Here is a 21,424-nt window from a genome sequence, read left to right as displayed (position 1 = left end):
GTAAGGAAGGAACATGAAACTTTTATAACAAATTTTAAACTAATTATGCTATTTACATTTTGGAAAAATACTCCTCAAGATTATTCTACTTTTCTTGGCAATGTACTTTCATATGAAATTTCTAATTATTTATTCACATTGATGAAAGAGGAAATGTTCAATTGATTAATATTTTAAGACATTGACTTTTATCTTTCAATCGATATATCCTAGAGCACATATTACTTTAGATTTTAAAAAATTTCCTAGGTATTGCTATCCATTTTGGCTTTGTTATCAAGTAACTTAATTTGCAAACTGGATTTTATTATTTTACTTTTCCTACTTGGATATTTTTTAACTGAATTCATATAGCTAAATTTAATGGCACTGGATTTAGTGTGTGGAGACACAATCTCTGAAGAAAAAGGAAGCTACCATCCCATTGACAAATGAGCAGACTGTCCTGCCAGCCCTCTTGTTTTCTTAACCATCTCTGATAGGGTGCTTATCAGTGAGCTGAATCATCATCCAGCTAGATTACAGGCTCTCTCTTGGCACGGATTAATCCAAACAGTCTTGCAGGGTCATCATGAACACTTTCCTCGACTGCCTGGTTATCTGGTGGGGAACTTTCTACCAAATTGATCTGAGAAATGTTGGCATCCATTGCACACACTTGTGCATCCTTTTCCCTGTCTAACAAATTAGCATTCTGTTTCCTGGGCCTTCTGCGTTTCCCCTTGAAGCTGTGATCCAGTGTGGCGTAGCACATCTGATCTTCAGCACGTCCCTGAAAAGAAAAGGTACGTTAGTTTTTCATTGTTGGCCTATTCTTTAATTTCCAAGACTTCTATAAATTTCCATGGCCTATGGGAAAAAAAATTCTTTTCTGGCTTTAGTTACCTTATTTTGCCAAAGCTGACAGTTAAAGACAACAACAAATCAATAGTTAATTTAAGACTTTTGAGTTGAAGAAGAAAAGTATTTAGATGAAGCTTCACGGATTTTTTTCCCCTCATACTCAAAATTTACATAAACACATTAGACAGTTTCTCACCTGCTTTTATCTTCACCTTCACCTCAAGCAGTTACTGCCTTATGTCACTTCTACCGAGTAACTGTACCTTCATTTGTTTAGGAGGGAAAACACACGATAGGGAGCAATCTAACAAGTTTAAGGTGTGCTTTACATACGCTTAGTAAATGGTGATTTAATCGGACCCGCAAATCCTTCCTCTGCCCCTTACTTTACAGTTTTAAAGATTCGTTAGAATAAAGCAAACAGATCTCCTCGCACAACTGACACCTAAGACAGAATGGACTTTGTTACCCTTCCCCTCTGTCCTAGAGCTGGGTCAATGTCAGGGTGAGGACAGAAGACTAAGGTAACCTGGGGCAAACAACAGGTTGAAGCCCAGACCTTGAATGCGTTGTTGGAACATCCCAGCATTAAGTCTCAGTTGTGTTATGTACAACTTGGGCAGCTTGAGCTTGGGTGGCTTCTTGAAAATCATACTGAGTCTCAGTATTCTTGCTTTTAAAATGAAAGCAGTAATATTGATCTCATAGTGCAGATATGATTGGTAAATAGAGAACATTCATACTGAAGCCGTAATTATTTAAAAGCAGATGATATTATGATGATTACAGGCTTCAAACTAAAATTGGAGGGTTTTCATGGAATATAGTGTAGCTACCTATGTTCAGGATTTACCTCTAAGACCAGGCCAAAATCATGGGGCCAGAGGCCGAGGAAGTAACGTTTGGATGAAAAAACTCCCCGCACCTAGGCAAGTATCTCCTTATTGGTATAAGGGAAATGCCTCATGTTTTTATGTCAGGCAGAAGAGATGGCTCCATTTACATGCTCTTTAGTTTCTTTATCAGACTTGCTATTCCTTAACCATTTCCACAAAAGTACAATAGCTGTCTAACTGGTGTCCACACGTTCATCTTTCCCTCCACCATTCATCTCACTGTACTGTTTTCAAATTATCGCAGTAAGGTACAACCCTTGTCTTTTACTATCTCTCCTTCGGAAAGAATCACAGCCTATGGACTAAAGTCTGGATTTCATGTCCTGACCTTTAAGGTTTTCTATTTTGATGCTCAGTACTCCCCCACTCTGCTCTGTATCCCAGAAAATTCATCAATTCACTGCTGCACGCATTTAGTACTGTCGTCTGCCTCAACTTTCCTCAGGCCGACTGGTGAAAAGCTATCGAAGTGCACTTAGAACCATGGAGGGATGGTGATTTGTTGGTCTTTTGGGACTTTGTTGAACTCTCCTGTCTTCTTTGGTAAATTCTGCCCTATCCTGTTCTAGATTCTTGGAGACCCAAGGCCAGCAAGACCAAGTAACTGACCTATGCTATACCAAGCACCCATTGCCTCCCATCACCCTGGCAACAGGCTCCAAGAGAATGAATGGCCCAGGTGTTATTATTCTGATACTGTCCTTTGGCGTCACCCTATGCTCTGCCATGGAAGCCTATTCTTAGGGCTCCTCCTTAAGAATTCTCCACCCATTTCTCTCTCTTCTCCTTCTGCTTTCCTCCCACGAGATGCACACCTCTCAAATCCCTCACCCCCCACCTCTCTTCCTCCCTCCTTCTCTCCCCCCTTTCTCCCCCCCCCACCAAATAAAACTCTTTAGTGAGCGCTGTCTGCATGGCATCTCTGTCTCTCACCTGCCGTGGGGCACCTTGGCTCCACCCACCAGCACGTGTAATATCATAACACCAGGAATGGGCATATTTGATGGCATTTTAAAATTGATATTTACTATCAAGAATAGAAAAGGCATCTTTTCCCTTGAATCGAAAAATAAAATGCACAAACCTTTAGTGGCTTGTCCAACCTCACTTGAGGAGCCTGCTGATACCAGAACAGAAAGAAAGATAATGAGGAGAATGAGGAGTGTGTCACTACTCAATCATCTCAAAGGCAAAATACGTTCTTAGCTCTGTCTGTCATATGAGGCATGACACCTCTCTTCAATACCAAAGTGGTTGGAATTTGGTTCCTGCAATTATAGGAAATCACTCCAAATAATATGTGGCAATACTATTGTGTTTTATCAGGCAGTGTCAGGGTAAAAGAAAATCTGAGTCCCAAGAAAGGATCATGGCTGTACATTCAATATTTACTTCAGACTTCCACTGTGCTGGCTTAGTTGAGGGCATTGAGGGTTCATAGAGGAAAGGGTAAAGAAATGTGAGTCCTAGCAAGAAATAGAAGCCACAGGGGATGGAAAGAACCCATCTAATTCCACTTAGTTCTGAAATTAGAGGGAAAAACAGAGCAAAGGAAGTTTCTGTTGTTCTGCTGGTTTTGTTTTAATATTGAGATCATTTGCACACATGCTAGGCAAATGATAATGATCATTTCCAGGAAGAAAAGAAAAATAGAGGAAAACTAATTAAAGTTGTAAGATCCTGAAACTCAGGAGAAATAACGTGGAGCATAATTAGTATTGGTCTGAGAAGGGAGAGGATGCTTTTGACAGAGTAAGGAGGTGGGACGTTGACCCAAGGTCAACAAACAAATAAAAGGAATAGCACACATGTATATCCTTAAAGTTTATAGGCTATGGGAGCACTTGGGGAATAATCTTATTCCTAGGTTTTCTGATGAACTCTTAGGACTTACTTTTTTGATGGTAGACCAAGATACTCAAATTATGGTCTCTGAACCACACACATTGTTTGCAAAGGGCAAAGAAATGACCCGTGCTTCTCAGAAAACACTTTCTTCCTTCAGCCTACACATGTTATTGTAGATTCCCTGAGTTTTTGTGACGAATCAGTGCATGAGTATCGGAGTAGCAAATGGTCATGACTATGCTGATGAGGTGAAATGGAGCAATTGGGAGAAGCGGAGTTTTAACGTGTAAAACTGAATTTATAAGAATGTAATAGAACAGAGACTAGTTTTCTGAATCGTGTCTTTAACTACATAATTCATAAAAGAGCAGGCTCAAAGATGTTACATGGTTTTGCATCGTTTCCACTTGAGAAAAAGCCAGATGCAGCTCAAAGAAAATGACTCCATGCAATTCCCATGTGTTTATTCATAATTTATATTCATAATTCTTGGTATAGTTACATCTACATTTCTAGATGGTGTAATTACACCTTAATCTCCTTCAAGAGCTTTCATTTTATTATCATGAGTTTAACAGGAGATATCATGTCATGTAGCTTTTCCTACTTTAAAAAAATAAAAGTGCACTTTAAAGATTTGTGTTTATGTGTATATGTGTGTATATATGTAAGTACCCCCCCCATGTGTACGTGTGTGTGTGTGTGTGTGTGTGTGTGTGTGTGTGTGTGTGTGTGTGTGCCTGCAGAGGGCAGGGAGGATGTCAGATCCCCTGGAGCTTGAGTTAGCAGTGATTGTGGGCTGTTCAGTGTGGGTTCTAAAACAAGCGCTCTTGCACTGAGCCGTCTCTCCAGCCCCTAAAAGCATATTTTATAATTAACCAAATGTCAGATTGCATATGTGGTGGCTTTTTTCTCAAATATCACTACATCCTGATTTCTTCGTAGACTTGTTAAGAAGTCTGATTTCTTATAGATGTCTTGTAGTGAAAAGGAGAAAAATTCTACCACAATGGGAAATTTCCAAACTGTGACCTATTTTAGAACAAGAATATTGTATGTAAGATGAATCTGCCTTTGAATTCTGTTTCCTTACACAGTATCTGGGTGCTCCAGGACGAGCTTTTCTTTCTTCGCAAGTTTTAAAAACTAGGAATTTTAATGCTGCCTCCTTCATGGGACTCTAAGCAGAGACTGCAAATGGGGCACGTGAAGCAAAGCTGTAACAATTGCTGTCACAACTGCCCATGACTAGTCTAGTAAGGGGATATAAGAGAAAAGATTTTGGAGAAGAAAGAATAATACTTGAACGTTTGGATGCTTTCAGAGTATTATGCAAATTCGTTTATATATATATATATGCATGCTTGTATGCAAAGACAGGGCCTATTGTTCTTTGAACTACACCTAATTTTGAGTCTTCTGGTGTTGTTTGAGTTTTGCTCTTGTTTCTGTCTTTCCCTGTAGAGCTCAAGTCTCAGAGCTTGACATGTGATTCATGCTGCAAAATTTTTAACAGGCCGCTCCAAATGTATATCAGAAAACACCCTTTGTGCTCTTGAAATATGTCCAGGTGCTTTGAACTAGACTAGACTTAACTCATACAGAAAATGTCACCTGTCCAGATGTGGTGGCTTCTTGCGTATCAATTGCAGACCTTTGTGGTCGAGCTTTCATTTGCTCATAGCAGTCCTCATCCATGGCTTCTTGGGAGTAGAGGTGATGGAGATTTCCATGGAAAAATGAAAAGTGCTGGTATAAATAAAATACGTGATCCAAACAATATTTAGCTAAGAATACACAGCCTCAAGAATTATTTAAGTAGTCTTTTAGATGGACGTGCAAAGAAGTTATGAAAGCACAAACTGTTACTGGCAGATCAGAGGAGTCTCTTGTCCACAATATTACTGACAGATGATAAGAAGCTCAAGATGGAGACTGTACCATAAGGATTTTCTGTACCACAACAGCATGTGGAAGTCTCATCTGAACTACTGTTTAAAATGATCTGGAGATCCAATGAAGTTAAAGGGTTGCCTGTGATGGGTGTGGCTGCATGTGGTACACCCTAGCATAAAGCATGGCACTTGCAAAGTCCATCAATGATTACACTTTTGTAATTAATTCTATGAATAATATGCTTTATCCAGAAACATTTAAAGTGCCTCACTCTAATTTTGAACAAAACGGCTTAGATTCTGATTTGTGTCCCACCAATCAGAAGCATCTCAGATAGACAGGACTGTTTCAAATCCTCAAGATTGTTCAATGCCATTCGAAGGATCTAGAACTTTTGCGCAGTGTCTAAAAGTCAACAGACTTGTACTCACTACTTTCTTCATGCTAGTGAACCATCCTATTTGGTATCTTTATTCTCCCAAACACATCCATATACAAGCCTAACTAGAGTGGCTAGTTACCCAGCCAAAATGTACAATGCATCAATTTGACCTCAGAGAGGAAGATATATTTATTATACCAAAAGGTACCTAATAATCTTTCTATCCTCTCTAAAAAACAACATGGGAAAACAGCCTAGAGTGGTGTTTCTCAAATCATGGTCCATGGGAAACTAGCATCAGAATCTTGTATTTGCTTGTTAGCAGATTTCTTTTTTATTTTTCGAGACAAGGTTTCTCTGTGTAGTTTTGGTGCCTGTCCTGGATCTCGCTCTGTAGACAAGGCTGGCCTCAAACTCACAGAGATCCTCCTGGCTCTGCCTCCTGAGTACTGTGATTAAAGGTGTGCACTACCATGGCTCAGCCTTGTTAGCTGATTTCTAAATCCAATCCAGAGCATGTGAGGTCAGCATCTGGAAATAAACCCCTGGCATATTTTGGTTTGGAAAGTACAGATCTGATGGGCTCTGGGCCATCAGAATTTATAGGAACTTAAATATGAAGGATGAGATCATAATTCTGCAACATAAAGCAGAAGGAACATTATTTTAATGTAATATTTCTGTCTTATTACAGTGTAGAAGTTAGAGGATATTCATAATGGAAAGAAAGACAGTTAAATCTTTGAATCATTATAAAATTCCCATATCTCTAACTTTATAATTCTATATTGGTTTGGATACATAGCTACCATGGTATTTTTAGATCACAGAAAACCTTTGTATTTGAGACAGAGATCTGCAAGCAGAATAAACTTAGAGACTCTGCTCATGAGCAGAGGGAAGGCCCATAGCAGGGTGACAGCTTCTCTCATTAGCCATGGGATCAGATCACAGCTGCTTGCTCTGAGCACTTGAGATTGTTTTGTTTTCAGAAAAGGTTCAAGTGAAGAGCACTTGTAGAAGAACAGAAACACAAACCACTTAGTGATGACTTGATTCTGCTTTCTCCCCAGCTGCTATCAATCCAGCCCCAGGTTCTCCACTTAAAGAGAACAGGCTATAACACAGGAAACCAGAGAAAGTGTTCATGGTTTTGGCCATTAACTGTACACAGGCTTCTATACACAGATCACAAGATACTGTTTCTGTGGATCATATTCTGTTCTTTATGGATCACAAAATACTGTTTCTGTGGATCACATTCTGTTCTGTGGCTTCATTTCACAAAATTCTCTGTGTGTCAAAATTCATGGGACTAGAACCTTCTATTGCTGTTCTAGTGGTGATGTATTGTTGTTGCTACCAGTGTGAAATGAAGCACACAGAAAAACAGGAGCTGCTGTCTTGCACTGACTATCAGTACAATTTATAGTGTGGCCCTTGCAAACATATCCTATTCAATATACTATATATAACTTATGGCTTCTAGAATGCCTAACTGTGATGGTTTTAGAAATGGGATACCTCAAATTGTTGACGTCCAGTTATGGAAAAATAAAACTTACCTGGGATTATATTTTCTAAGTTACCATAAATTGGAGTATCTTCAACATAATATTCTTCAGCTCTGTAATAGGGGAAAATAGTTTTCTCTATTAGATAAAATCCACTTTACACATGGCAAAACATAATTACTAAGTAATAGTTGTTAACTAATAACTAATTTCTCAGCTAACTTCAATATCTAGTATGCTATCATATGTTCTTGTTCAGTCTGAGACTCCTGTGGTAGAAGTGATCATATATGAATAAGTGAAAACATGAATCATGTATTCATGTGTGTGTGTATATGTATATGTATGTCTGTGTATGTGCATATGTGTGTGTCTATGTGTGTCTTTATGTGTGTGTGTATGTGCAAATTAAAAGTTGAGATTGGAGCCTTCTTTCAGGAATAAGGATAACAAATGATTACTGAGAACTGTTATGTGCTAGGGACTTTTGGAAGCACATTTCATAAAGTTTGTTTGTTTGTTTAATTCTCAAAGCAATTCTAACCGACCAGGACTGTATCACCTTGATTTTATAGAGAAGAACATGAAATACTCAAACGTTACATGACTTCTCCATTTCAAGGTCACAAGGTCACGAAAGTAGAAAACAGCAGAGTTAGGGTTAGAATGCAGGTCGTCTGTGCTGTAAGCTGTACTGCTGTTTGCCAGCTACCAGTACAGCTCTGAAAGGTCCTTTAAAACCGCACCAGGCAGTGATGTAGCCTTTAATCCCAGCACTCAGGAGCAGAGGCAGGTGGATCTCTGAGTTTGAGGCCAGCCTGGTCTACAAAGTGAGTTCCAGGACAGCAAGGACTAAACAGAGAAACCCTGTCTTGAACCCCCCCCCCCGCCAAAAAAACCCCTACATTTGTTAGGTAAATTCTATAGACTCAGATTGGTAGATGAAACATAATGATTGACAACATTAGTTACACTTATAATGTAACTATAAGAAGCCTGAGACTCAGATAGATTAATTTATTAACTTACTTTTATAAACAATATCAGAAAAAATTATGAGTTATGAGAATTTCCCACTCTGCCAGGGCTCATTCAACCCTTGGGCCAGAACTATAGAAGAGTATGATTCCCTATACTGTACACACTAGAAATCTGCAATGCATTGGAGTTAAGTATCCAGACACATAGTTAGTAATTGTAGAGCTAGGGTCACAATGTAAATTTGGTTGCAACATCCCATGCTCTACTCATATTCTAAGAAAGTCATGCAAAAGATACATAATTTAAAGACTTTAGGGAAACAGTCCAGAAGACCATATAAAGATCATAGTTTCCTGTCCCTCTAGTCAAGAGAGTTAACAGGGATATGAGAGTATTGGTTCTTATTAATTTTTCTTCTTGCTTTATGGGAGTAATGCTATTATTACAGTAAGTACCTTACCAACATCACCAGATTGTCTACTGATATCACTCTTAATGACAATGGCCCTACTGGCTAAATTTTACATTGACAGGGTAGGGACAGAGGAACATATCACTTGGTAAATGAAATTTTATGAAATAGCACCCACTACTTTCACTTTGAGATTACATGTCACCAAGAGCTGGGAGGAATTATAACCAAAGGGGAAGGAAGTCATCCCAAGACATGACACCGGTAGTGCTTCCCATACTGCTTAAAGAAGACAGAGTATCTACAAATACTAAGTAGGTCTCCTTAAACAAATAACAGTTCAAAAGATGCCCACACAAAATGGTTTGGAAAGCCTAGATGCTGGCCCACGTTTCACTTATCTGATAGTGAAGAAACCATTTACAACACTCTTTCCATCCAGTACACCTTAATACTGGAACCAATGGTTTTGATCAAGGTTTTCTTCTGGATATGCAGAAAATATTATAGCAAAAGTTGAAGACTTTTTAATAAGATGAGCCATCCATTTTCCCAGCCCACAGAGATAGCAGATACAACCTGCAAATGATAAATCATGTCCAAAAAATGAATATCACTCTATTCCCTATGAATGAAAATAAGATGTGATTTATAATGCAGTGCCCTGTGTCTGCAGGCTGGTCTCAAGTGATTAATCACCTCAGATAAACTATTATTCAGAAGCAGCTGCTTAACGAACAAATTAAAAAACGTGTTTTTACTTGGCAATGCCAAATAGCTCCAGCTTTTTGCAGACATGTAATAAACTTCAACAACAAATGTTTGGCAATGTTTTATGTGGGAGATTACAATAATTGCTGTTCTTTTTTTCCTTTTTCAGTGCTGAGAATCAAATGTCAGATCTTGTGCATGCTAAGTAGGTATCCTTCCTCTGAGTTATATACCTACCTTATACAGTGACTGCCTTTTAAAAAATTAATAACTGAGCTCATACCTGAGAGGATAATTTACCCTGAGTTTGGGGTCAAGTCAGACTCTCAATCTGGGCATGCCTAAAGAGGACCTCTAGCCATTAGGAACATTTACTGACACTTCAAAATTGTGAAATATATTATTGTAACCTCTTTTATTATCCAAATTTTGAGCTTTCATTTAGACCTTATCCAATCACTGTTTAAAAACATTTACTTTATTTACCTCAAATGCTTTGTGATCTAAGTATATTTGAATTACTCTTAAAAAAGTTATTTCTTTTTGGATCCCCTTGAACTTTAATCCTGTAAGTTCTAACTGTAATACTTACAAATCAAGGATGTTAAAATTAATTAATTCTTCTCAGCCTCCAAATTCTATATAGAGTTCCAATACCCAAACAAAAAGGTAGGATGTGTCTGCAAAACTAATCAAGTTGTTCTAAGGAGTTGGGGAGTTATCAGGCTAGGGAAAGAGCAGGCTTGGGGTTTATCAGAAGTTGATGTTGACAAATGTTAGCTTGATTTCCTTAAAAGGCATTTCTTTGACTAGGTAGAGACATGAGCTCAGGTTGCATTGGCATCTGAATGTTATCTACAACCACGAAGGAGGGTGAAATTACTTAGGGAATGAATACTGGTAGAAAAGGAGGTTGCTAGGGGAGCGCTGACAGTCTGGGGTTTTAAGAATCAGGAGACAGGACAAGAAGGAAGAAGCTACTAGAAAGGGGAGTGTCTTAGGGCTTGCTTGTTTGTTGTTGTTGTTTGTTTTTGTTGTTTGTTTGTTCTGGTTTTTCAAGTTTCTTTGTGTAGCCCTGGCTGTCCTGGAACTTGCTCTATAGACCAGGCTGGCTTCAAACTCAGAGATCCTATTGCCTCTGCCTCCCAAGTGTTGAGATTAAAGGCGTGTGCCACTAGACGCCAGGCCAGGCTTAGTTAGGGTTTTATTGCTGTAAAGATACACCATGATCACAACAGCTATTATAAAAGAAAACATTTCATTGGGGCTGGCTTACAGTTTCAGAGGTTTAGTCCATTACCATCATGACAGGACATGGTGGTGTGCAGACAGACATAGTGCTGGAAACGGAACTGAGAGTTCTACCACAGACAACAGAAAGAGACTGCTATACTAGGCCTAGCTGGAGCATAGAAGACCTTAAAGCCCAATCCCACAGTGACACACTTCCTCAAACAAGGCCACACCTACTCCAGTGAAGCCACACCCACTCCAAAGAGGCCACACCTCCTAATAGTGCCATTCCCTATAGGCCAAGCTTCTAAAACATGAGTCTATGGGGCAATACCTATTCAAGCCACCACAGGAAGCAAAACCAAAGAGGTTTCTTGGTGACTCAGAGCCAGGAAAGTGAGCTTTTTAAATAGAAAGTGCCACGGTCTCCAGGGCTACAGATGGGCCAGCAAAATAAAATTAAGATTTGACCCTATAGAATTCAATGGTCACTTTGGCAAGAGCTGAGGCAGTGAATTAGAGACCCAAAGACTGAATGACATAGATTCAAGACTTTCAGAAAGAATGGGGGAAGCCAGCAAATATGATCAGAACGCAGCTGGATCATCCTGGTTGGCTGTAAAAGGTGTATGGTAGACAGGCAGCTATGTAGTGATGTAACCTCAGGCTGATATTTTCTCATCTCTTATTTTTTAAAGCATGGGCAATACAGTCTACTTATGTATTAAGGCAAAAATACAGTGAAGCAGAAAGAACATTGAAACAGAAGAGAAAGAGCAAGCTGCTATGGGTATTCCTGAATATATGATTGCTGAATTGTTACTTTCTTCATCAAGAGCTGTGAGACTGGCATTAATATCTTGGACAGAAAATGGGAGGGCTGAAAGAAGAAGGCCCTAATCCAGAAGAAGCATGTAAGCCACAGAAATATTTCCTGTTGGCTTGAGGCAGGAAAGGCATTGCATTGTTCCCTGTGAAGGGGACAGTGACTGGACTCTCAGAGCCATGTTGTCCAACACCAAATCTTCATCTCTGTGATCAGTGTTCAGAGTCTTCTCTGATATGCCTAAGTCTTTGTGGGGTTAGACACAGGAAGCTCATATTGTGTAGTTGGGGTTTTCTCCAGTCCCACTCAGGCCCGCAGCCACTCAGACCCAAGTAAACACATAGAGGCTTATATTAATTAAAACTCTATGGCCTAATAGCTCAGGCTTCTTGCTAGCTAGATCTTACATCTTAAATTAACCCATTTCTATAAATCTATACCAGCTTACCGGTATCTTTACATCTTGCTTCTCATGGCGGCAGCTGGCAGTGTCTCCTCTCTCAGCCTTCTACTTCCCAGAATTCTCCTCTCTGCTTATCCCACCTATACTATACTTCCTTCCTGGCTACTGGCCAACGGGGAAAGAATCCTAGAGCAGTGACACAGAACCAGGGTGACTGTGGAGCAACTAAGAAAGAGGGCCAAGGGGATAGCTTGCTAAGTAAAGTACCTGACACAGAAGCACAAGGTCCTGAGTTCAGATCCCCAGTAGGCTTATAAAAGCTGGGAGTAGTGATGCAAGCCTGTAACCCTACCTCCCAGAGCCATTCCAGAGGGGAGCTGAGAAAGATGGATGGAAAAGGTTCACTGATCAGCCAGTCTAACCAAAATGGTAAACTCTCAGTTCTGTAAGAGACCTTGTCTCAGCAAACAAGGTGGAGACTGATGGAGGATGACAATAACATTGATGTCTGGACTTTTCACAGACACTGACACCTGTGCATACACATGCATTCCTCCCAAATAAAAAAGAACCTCGGGAGAGATAGGGGCTCTTCACAAGGATATCTTGTAGTTACATAAGTTACACTTGCTGGGGCTTACATCACAATTATAACAAGAGGCTGGATATTTTAGAGACACTTCTGAGTACCTGTGAGACATGCTTATAGACCCTCTCTCTCCACAAACTGACCTCAAGGCTCTTTTGCTGAAGGCAGCACCCACACAACTCATAGAACATGGAGAAGTTGAGTTAGTGCCTGCATAGAGCCTTCACCCCAACATAATAGCATCTTTGGTACAGGGAGGAACTCTGTACACTAACAAATGAGAAATGTAAACACCAACACAACTACAACCCTTTTGATTTACAGTGCTGCCCTGCCTTCATGATATGCTAGTGCAATGGTGTCACATGTCTTGTGGAAGTAACTAATCCTTGTCAGATTTGACTGAAGGCCCACTCAACAAGATGGAACCCATACCCTGCACTGCTTGGGTAGCCAAGAACTTGAGACTAGATATCCTAGGAACCTAGATAAAACTAAATGCTTCTGTTCTACTAAAAGAACAGTAATAAAATGACTCCTAATGACATTCTGCTATACTTATAGGTCAGTCCCTTGCTCAGTGGTCATCAGAGAAGCTTCTCCTTGCAGGAGATGGGAACCAATACAGAGACACATAGCTAGGCAACATGTAGAGTGTGAACTCTCAGCCTTAATGGGATGTCTCCACCAAATCAGGGAACCCTGTGGAAGAGGAGGCAGAAAGAGCGTAATAGCCAGAGGGGACAGAGAACACCAGGAGAACAAGGCCTTTAAGTCAACAGGATCAACACACGTATGAACTGACAGAGATTGAGGCAGCATATTTGGGGCTTTCATGGGCCTATACCAGATGGGATCCTAGAACTGAAAGGAGTAGTGGACACAAGCCCTCATCCCTAGCCCAGAAGCTATCTCCAATTGTTAACTACTTGCAAATGAAATTTAGTTTTCTACAAGAGCGTCTCACTGGGGAAACTACTTTTAAGAGTAGGAGGCATGCCCATCAGTAGATGGCCAACAGAAAATGAACTCAAAGGCATCATTGGAGGTGTCTTGTCAGAGCTTTTCTGTTTTTATTAATTTTGTCTTATTTTTTAATTCTTAATTATTTCTCTCTCTCTCTCTCTCTCTCTCTCTCTCTCTCTCTCTCTCTCTCTCTCTCTCTCTCTCCTACAGGTCCTTTGCATATATGTTATGGCTTCTAGTTTAATGTTTTTATGGTATTCCCGAGTGTGTGTCTCTGCATCTCTATGTTTCTTGTGTTTTGGGGGGCTCTTTTTCTTGTTTCTTTTGTCCTATTCTGATGTGTTAGTTTTGTTCTATCTTACTATATTTTATATTATCCCTTAGAAGTCTGTTTTCTAATGAGAGACAGAAAAGCACTGGGTCTGGATGGAAGAGGAGGTGGGGAGGAAATAGGATGAAGAGAGGGAGAGGAGAGCATATTCAGGATATATTATATGAGAAAAAAATCTATTTTCAATAAAAGGAAAAAAAAGAGAAGAGCCCCAGCCCATATATTCTTACAAGTTATTGGGTCAGCAAAAACACCTGGGAGTTCACTGTCTTAAAGAATCCCAGTCTGGAGAACTGGTCTAGAAGACTATTAGCATGGGTTATGTTAAGGACAGGATTTATATTTCATTAGTATAGTCAACAAAGATGGAATTAAGAGGGCCTGTGCCCTGTGGAGTTCTGAACATCCAGATCTTGTCCTAAGGTACAAAGGCAGCTGAGCCACAGTGGTTTGTGATAAGAATAGCCCCATTGTCTCCATGAAAAATGTGTGACACTCTTTGAGAAAGACTGAAGACTGAGAAGTGATGGGGCAGGTAAAGGAACCACAAACAATGCAGCTTTGTAAATTGGAGCGAGCCAGGCTAGAGATAGACAGGGGTTTCTTAGGTCTCACATCTCACTCATCAGAGTTTCTATCCATTACCATTGCAAGTAAAATATCACCATATTTTTCAGATGCTAAACCTGAAGTTTACAGATGCTGAACATTTCCTCAAGCATGCACACAGATGACTGCAAGAATTCCACTAAATTTCTGAATTCCTTGGATATCAAACCAATAATACATTGATGGTGTAACTTCCTTACACACAGAGAAAAGAGGTAAGGATTGTATACAATTTATTTCAAAGAAAAATGAGGCAGTCCAAGGATAAATAACACAGAGTATGTATTTCATTTTCTGTTCTATAAATTTGGATGTTTTGTTGTCCTTGGGTTGATCATATTTGTGATCTTCCGGTACAGAAAAGGCAGGGGCTTAGGGAAGCAGGAGGAGCAGAGAAGAAATTTCTTTCCCTCTAGCCTAGCTTCCCAGCTTAGCAGCTATTGTAGAGTTAAGGAGAGTCAAAAGGGGAATCCAGGATGATAGACCGTCTGTCTACTTCTGTCTAACTGAAGAGGCTTCAGTAATTTTAGCCCCACCTCAAAGAGATTGGTTTCTACTTGTTTTCTGTTGATAGTTTTATATTTTAGTGAGTGGAGATCATGGTAATTTTGTTTTCCATAGTCTCAAGGCCTCCCCAACAAAAGTGTTTTTAGTCTTCAATACACACAATCAAGTAGAGGGGAGTAGTTATATGTTCAGAAGTCTGGGAATTAACATACCCTTTGGAGGTAGTATCTGCATTGTATATTCAATTTTTGCCTAAATGGGGATGTATTACAAAAAGCAATAGATATTTAAGGCATTTATTATCAGACAATAGATGATTAAATCTTTGAGGAAAAGATCTATGTCTTTCCATTTTGTCGTTTTATTTTTGGAAGACTACCCTCCAGGTGACTTTGGAACATTCCTGTCACATTTGTAATGCTCAAGGATAACCAGAGTATGAAACAGAGGCTACAACATCATGGGATGAGGAAGAACTGACTGGAAAAGCCCAGGCTTGGCTTCAGTCTCCATAGAGACAGGAGTCTTAACAGCTTTAGTTGTCATTTTTGCCTCTGGGGTATAAAAGCCAATGCTGGCTGATTGCTGATTTTGCTCACATACAGTGCAAGTAAGACACATGCAGATGAGATGCTGTGCCCCAGGCAGCATCCAGGCAGCATCTGTCCTAGCCTCTAGGAACCATTCATGATGAATGTGAGGTCTCTTTGTCCCTTACTGCACAATTGTAATGTATAACCTCTTTCCATAAAATACCTTGTGTGTATTAGAGTCTTCCTCACTAGACCTGGCAGGTAGGAAAGTATAACTCAAAACACAGTGGACTGAAGCGTTTAAACTTCTATACCTGATGATCGGTATGATGGTAATCTTTGCTTTCCTTCATGTAGAGGGAGTTTACTCTTTGGGAATCAGTGATCTTAGTTTATAATTTCCTAATGTAGTGCTTATTCTTGAGGGATTATTTGCTAGATAAATGAATGTTACATAAGACCCAGCCTTATTCCCACATCTACAGTACAGATAAAAGCCTATTTACATTGAGATGGGTATTATACCAATTTTCCTTTTCAACTCTTCTCATGCTGATACCAAAGAAAGTCTTTAGCTAAGCGATCAAATCTCATGACCTCTATATCTTTTTTTATTTTGTGTTTTAGCTTTTGTATTTTGAGGTAGGCTCACTTCATGCAACCCAGACTAGCCAGAAACTCAGAATAGACTTTCCTGTCTTGCCTTCCTAGTGCTGGGAATACAGATTAGTGCCACCAGCACACCTGGCACGCTGTATCTTAATTGCCCTTCAAACATCAAGAATCAAGTTAATCAGAAAAGAGATAAGTGTTCTCAAGTTTGTTGTTAGCAAGTCATTCTTGATGGCGTGAAATTATCTCACACTAAAGATTCCAGTGTGAAGAATAGTCACAAAAATCTGTATACAGAGAATCTACCTGCAACCGTATCTTGGATCGATAAGAGACTTTTTTTTTTTTTTTTTTTTTTTTTTTTGGTTTTTCAAGACAGTGTTTCTCTGTGTAGCTTTGTGCCTTTCCTGGAACTCACTTTGGAGACCAGGCTGGCCTCGAACTCACAGAGATCCGCCTGCCTCTGCCTCCCGAGTGCTGGGATTAAAGGCGTGCGCCACCACCGCCCGGCTGATAAGAGACATTTTTAAACAAAGCAGAAACTGTTATAAAAAAGCCCTTATAGAGTCCAAGGGCTTCAAATTCTGTCCTGTCCTATCCTGTCGTTTCCAGTTAGGAAGCTCCTCCAAAGAATTCTCAGTCCACCATTTCAGAATTGAAGAATCCTGCAGGAAATACTCCTTGTTTGGATTTTCATTCCTAAAATGAAATATCCAATATAAAATGATACATTTGGGTTACAATATACTATGCAGAAAAATGAAATTTCTTTGCTATGATTCATTCCCTAGACTTTCTTTTAAAAATAAATTGTACAAACTGGGTATGGTGGAACATATATTTAATCCCAGCACTCAAGAGGCAGATGCAGGTGGATCTCTGTGTATCTGAAGCTAGCTTGGTCTATGTAGTGAGTTCCAGGATATCCAGAGAGACTCTTTCTCAAAAATAAAAAATTAAAAATTTGTATTATACACTTTCTCTGTGACTAAGCCAGGAAGTAGTAAAGAGATGAAATTAAGTTTAAGTATTATTTTACTGTATAAATTCATCACAGTTAACTATTGATTGAAATCATCCTTGCAAACAACATGCCACTAAGCGTGTGTGTGTGTGTGTGTGTGTGTGTGTGTGTGTGTGTGTTTTCTATTTGTTTTGTTTGCTTTTTGAAACAAAGGCCCTATAAACCCCAGGTTGACCTCAAAATTCACTGTGTAGCCCAGGCTAGCCATAAACTTGTGTTCTTTTCAGTCTTGCCCTCTCCACTGCTGGTATTACTGGCATGAGCCATCACGCCTTGTAACTTATCTTAAGTCTTATGATGTTTTATGGACTTCCTTCTACTCTACATTCTGAAGTGCCATATAATGCTATATAAAATTAGACTGTAATCTTAAAGTTTCATCTTAGTTATAATATAGATATCTGTATCAGATATTAATGAGAGTTTTATAGATGTCACGTTAGACTGTCTTTTTACTCTTCACTCGGCTCTTTGATTAGGTTGATGTATTAATAACTGGATGATAATGTTATGGCTTCCAATTTTCAGATGAGAGTAAAGTAATTATAATTTACTTTTCATTTTCTTTTAGATCAAGTGGTAACATTTCTGAGGCAAAGCCACATATTGCTATATAGCATTGTTACTTTCCTTATTAGTTGGAAATCATAATGCATTATTCAGTTTTAACATACCTTGGAATGTAGTCATCAGAGTATCTGTACATTTTATCTGAAAAATATTAAAAATATACAAATTAAAAGAAATGTTACACATTTAAAAATATTTCATGAAGTCTTCTGAGGGGAGCTAAGCCCTGGTGTAAATTAACAAATCTGGTCAAGCCACAACGGCTACTACTAATTGAACAGGGGACGACAGGATTTGGAGGTGATTTGGGAGTCTCCAAGGGGTCCCTGTGCTAATGTTTACTCCTCAGGATGACAGTATCACAGAGCGCACTGGAACTTTTAAGAGTGGAATCTAAGGGAAAATCCCTTAATCACCCAGAATGCTGCTGCCAGAAGGGACTAAGCATGTTCTCATGGGACTGCTTGGTAATTCTTGGAAGACAGTCATAAACAGGAACAAAACTGGCTGCTCCTCTCTGTCTCCTGGCTGAAGACGTGATCAGTTACTCTAACATGTACCCTTGCCATTGCAATCTGATATGAGGTGACGTAGTCAAGGGGTAGAGCCTATGCTATAACTGTTCAGACTTTGAATTTTCTAGAACTATAAGCTAAATAAAACATTTTTCTTTATAAAATTAACTGCCTTTGATATTTTGTGGTAGTAATATAGTCGATAGAGACACCCTCCTTTCTGAGCCAATCAAATTATGTCTTGATATTTTGAGATGAAAACAAGACAGCTTGGGCATAGTATTGAGCCAGATGCATGACTACTTTGTGCACAGAAAGCAATGAGGAAAATCTGAGACTTCTATGCCTGTAACCCTCGTTCCTAGCTGTTGTGGAACATAAACATAGTTTCTGCCTTTGAATCCCACTAACACTTCTGGGTTTTACTGTTACTTCTGTTTTTGGTTGTGTTGGTTCTAATAGACCTTTCTAACAACAACAACAACAATGACAATAATAATAATAGTAGCTCAAAATGAATCTTGAAGGTGGTAGCTCAAAGACAAATAGCTTGCTAAATCCATCTGTTTATTTAAAAGAGATGGGTAAATATTGTTTTTGAGGAATGCTTTATGAAAGTAATAGATTCATACTAAATTATTGAAATTAATGGACTTAGAGATAGTCAAGGTACAGTTTTGATGCTTAATATCAACTTTATTTTAGAGATTTTATTATCTATTCATCAATGACTTATATACTAAACTAGAAAGATATATGTGATATGACATTTATCATATTTGAATAGAATAACTATATATTTATATTATATGTAATGTATAATATATGTTTATTATCATATATAAGCTAGAAGGATATATGTAATATGACATTTACCATATTTGAGTTTCCTACTACTAATGAGGCATAGAACAAAAATTGAACTTTTGTTGGAGTTATTCTATAAAAATAAAGACTGGTACCCTCTCAGTTTCTGACATCAGAAACTAAATGGCCTTACAGCTTTAATATGTGAAAAACACTGTGACCTGGGAAAGCACTAGCAAGAACCATGTAAAATAATTGAGCCATTCACTAAACAACTGGGAAAGATACTTTTAGGTGAGCATGTGATAGTGTAGACTTTGTCTCCAGAGAGGATGCTGACTATTTCCTAACAATTAGCTGAAGTGTTTATGAAAGTGGTCACATTAGTGAAGGAAATGGACATGTTTCATGTCAGTGATGGGGAGGAATTCTGAGGACAACCAAATGAGGGATGTTCTTGCAGAACATGTCTTTTGAGCCGCCACAGAACCCAAAACGATGGAAGTAATCCATTTAGGATGTCAGAAATATGGCTGTTCTAGCCTTTAGGAAATGCCCTACCAAGAAACTTCACATAAAATATGAAGTTACTTTCAGCTGCTTTCTGATTAGTCTTCTGAACATGAACACTGATGAACCCTGGAGGGAGCCTAGAAAGGTCAAAAACGACACATCACAGTAGTCCCAAGTTAATGAAAGTGTGGCAAAGTCAGAAAACATGAGAAAAACAACTCATATCAATAACACAAGAAGAAAACATGGTCAGAAAATTATAAAGTGGGAAAAAAAGTATGACATAGCATGTATTTATTTCTATACTTAGAAAAAGGAACCACTGACACTCGGATCACTAGGAACTTTTAAGATTTCCTTGGTGTTGTGCTTTAAATGAGAAATGTCCCCCCAAAGTCTTGGGCATTTGACCACTTGGTCTCCAGCTGGTCACCATGTTTGAGGTGGTTGGGAGGTACAGCATCGCTAGAGGAAGTATGTCACCAGGGATGGGCTTTGAGAGTTAGAAACCATTACCTACTTCCAGCTAGCTCTCTCTCTGCTTTGTGCCTGACTTTGAAGAGGTAGGCTCTCAGCTTCTTGCTTGGGCTGCCGTGACCCTGACCTCCCACCATGACAGACTTCTGTTCCTCTGGAACCACAAGCCTCTAACTCCTTCATTTAGAAGTTGTCTTGATAATGATGTTTTATCACAGCAACAGAAAAGTAACTAATGTGCTTGGAATTTTAAGTACATCTATAAGAATATAAACTCTAGGATGATGTCTCATGGAACATATCCATGGTTGGGAAATTAGCTAATATTGGATTGGGTGTCAGCCCTGCAGGGCACTTGCTATGTGACAGCATGAAAATTATTCAAAAGCTATGCTGATCAATTCATCTGTAGAACAGAATAGCAAAACCTAGACCAGCTTCTTGGAGTGGATATGGAAAATAATTAAAACAGTGTCAGGGCATTTTATAAAATGACAAAGCTACTTATTAATATCATGTGGTCTAAATCCATATTATATAAACTACAATTTGTGCTCATTGAATTGTAAAGTTTCTTCGTAATGAGTTAACTGGAAATAGACTTATATTATTCACTTAATAAAGTGAAATATATAATTAAATTTTGATTTTGAAAGAAATCACTGAAATTTTATCATTACAGAGAGGATTGCCACCAGTTGAACATTTTTGCTTATAATAAAAATTTGAGAATAAAAATAAAGAATATTTTTTTAATTAAAAAAATAAAGAATATTGGGCTATGTAGCTCCATTGGTAAAGTGCTTGGCTAGTACACACAAAGCTCTCAGGTGGATCCCCAGCACCACATGAACTGGTCATGGTGGTACGTGTCTCTGATCGCAGCATTTTGAAGATCAAAATAGGGGAAACACAAGTTCAAGATCATCCTCTACTACACAGTGAGTTTGACGCCAGCCTGAGGCACATGAAACCTGTTTACAAAACTAAACTAAAACAAAAGAATGTCATTTAGTAATAAGAATAAGGAAAATTAGGTGTCCCATAAAGTATTTTCTCAAACTGACAAATATTTTTATAAAATAAAGAATTTTTGGTAAAAAAATAATTATAATATGAATTTCGGTGCCTGGAAAACATGCTCATGTAATGTTTGAAAGAGTAACTCTAGAGTAGAGAAATATAGTTGAATGTTTCATCCCTAGAATAAAAAAGAAAAAAAAAACACTATAAAGTTCTGTGAGAAAAGCTGAATAAAAGCAACTATGGACAAGATATTATATAATAGCACGAGGTCCTTAAATAGGACGAAAGATGTCTAAAACAATACAAACTAACAAAAGAAAATAAATGAATACAGGATATTATACATCATACCAACTGCAGAAGAAGCACTGTGAAAGAAGACTTTAAAAGTCCAAGGACA

At 38.7% G+C, this 21,424-nt stretch overlaps 1 protein-coding gene across 1 annotated transcript in view; it reads right to left on the bottom strand.

The window, feature by feature from the left end:
- Nucleotides 1-514: 514 nt before the first annotated feature.
- LOC131922901 (T-cell receptor-associated transmembrane adapter 1) overlaps nt 515-21,424 on the bottom strand; it is a 48,728-nt gene continuing 27,818 nt past the window's right edge. The window contains exons 3-6 of the mRNA XM_059277733.1: nt 17,791-17,827; nt 7,431-7,492; nt 5,202-5,290; nt 515-772 (exon numbers count right to left, since the gene is read on the bottom strand). Of these exons, the coding sequence (XP_059133716.1) occupies nt 515-772; nt 5,202-5,290; nt 7,431-7,492; nt 17,791-17,827 (446 nt within the window). The remainder of the gene's footprint in view (nt 773-5,201; nt 5,291-7,430; nt 7,493-17,790; nt 17,828-21,424) is intronic.

This window comes from Peromyscus eremicus, chromosome 12 (genome assembly GCF_949786415.1).
Source record: "Peromyscus eremicus chromosome 12, PerEre_H2_v1, whole genome shotgun sequence".
In the NCBI taxonomy this organism is placed as follows: Eukaryota; Metazoa; Chordata; class Mammalia; order Rodentia; family Cricetidae; genus Peromyscus; species Peromyscus eremicus.
The sequence above is the reverse complement of the archived record's forward strand: the minus strand, read 5'-3'. Positions and strand labels throughout refer to the sequence as shown.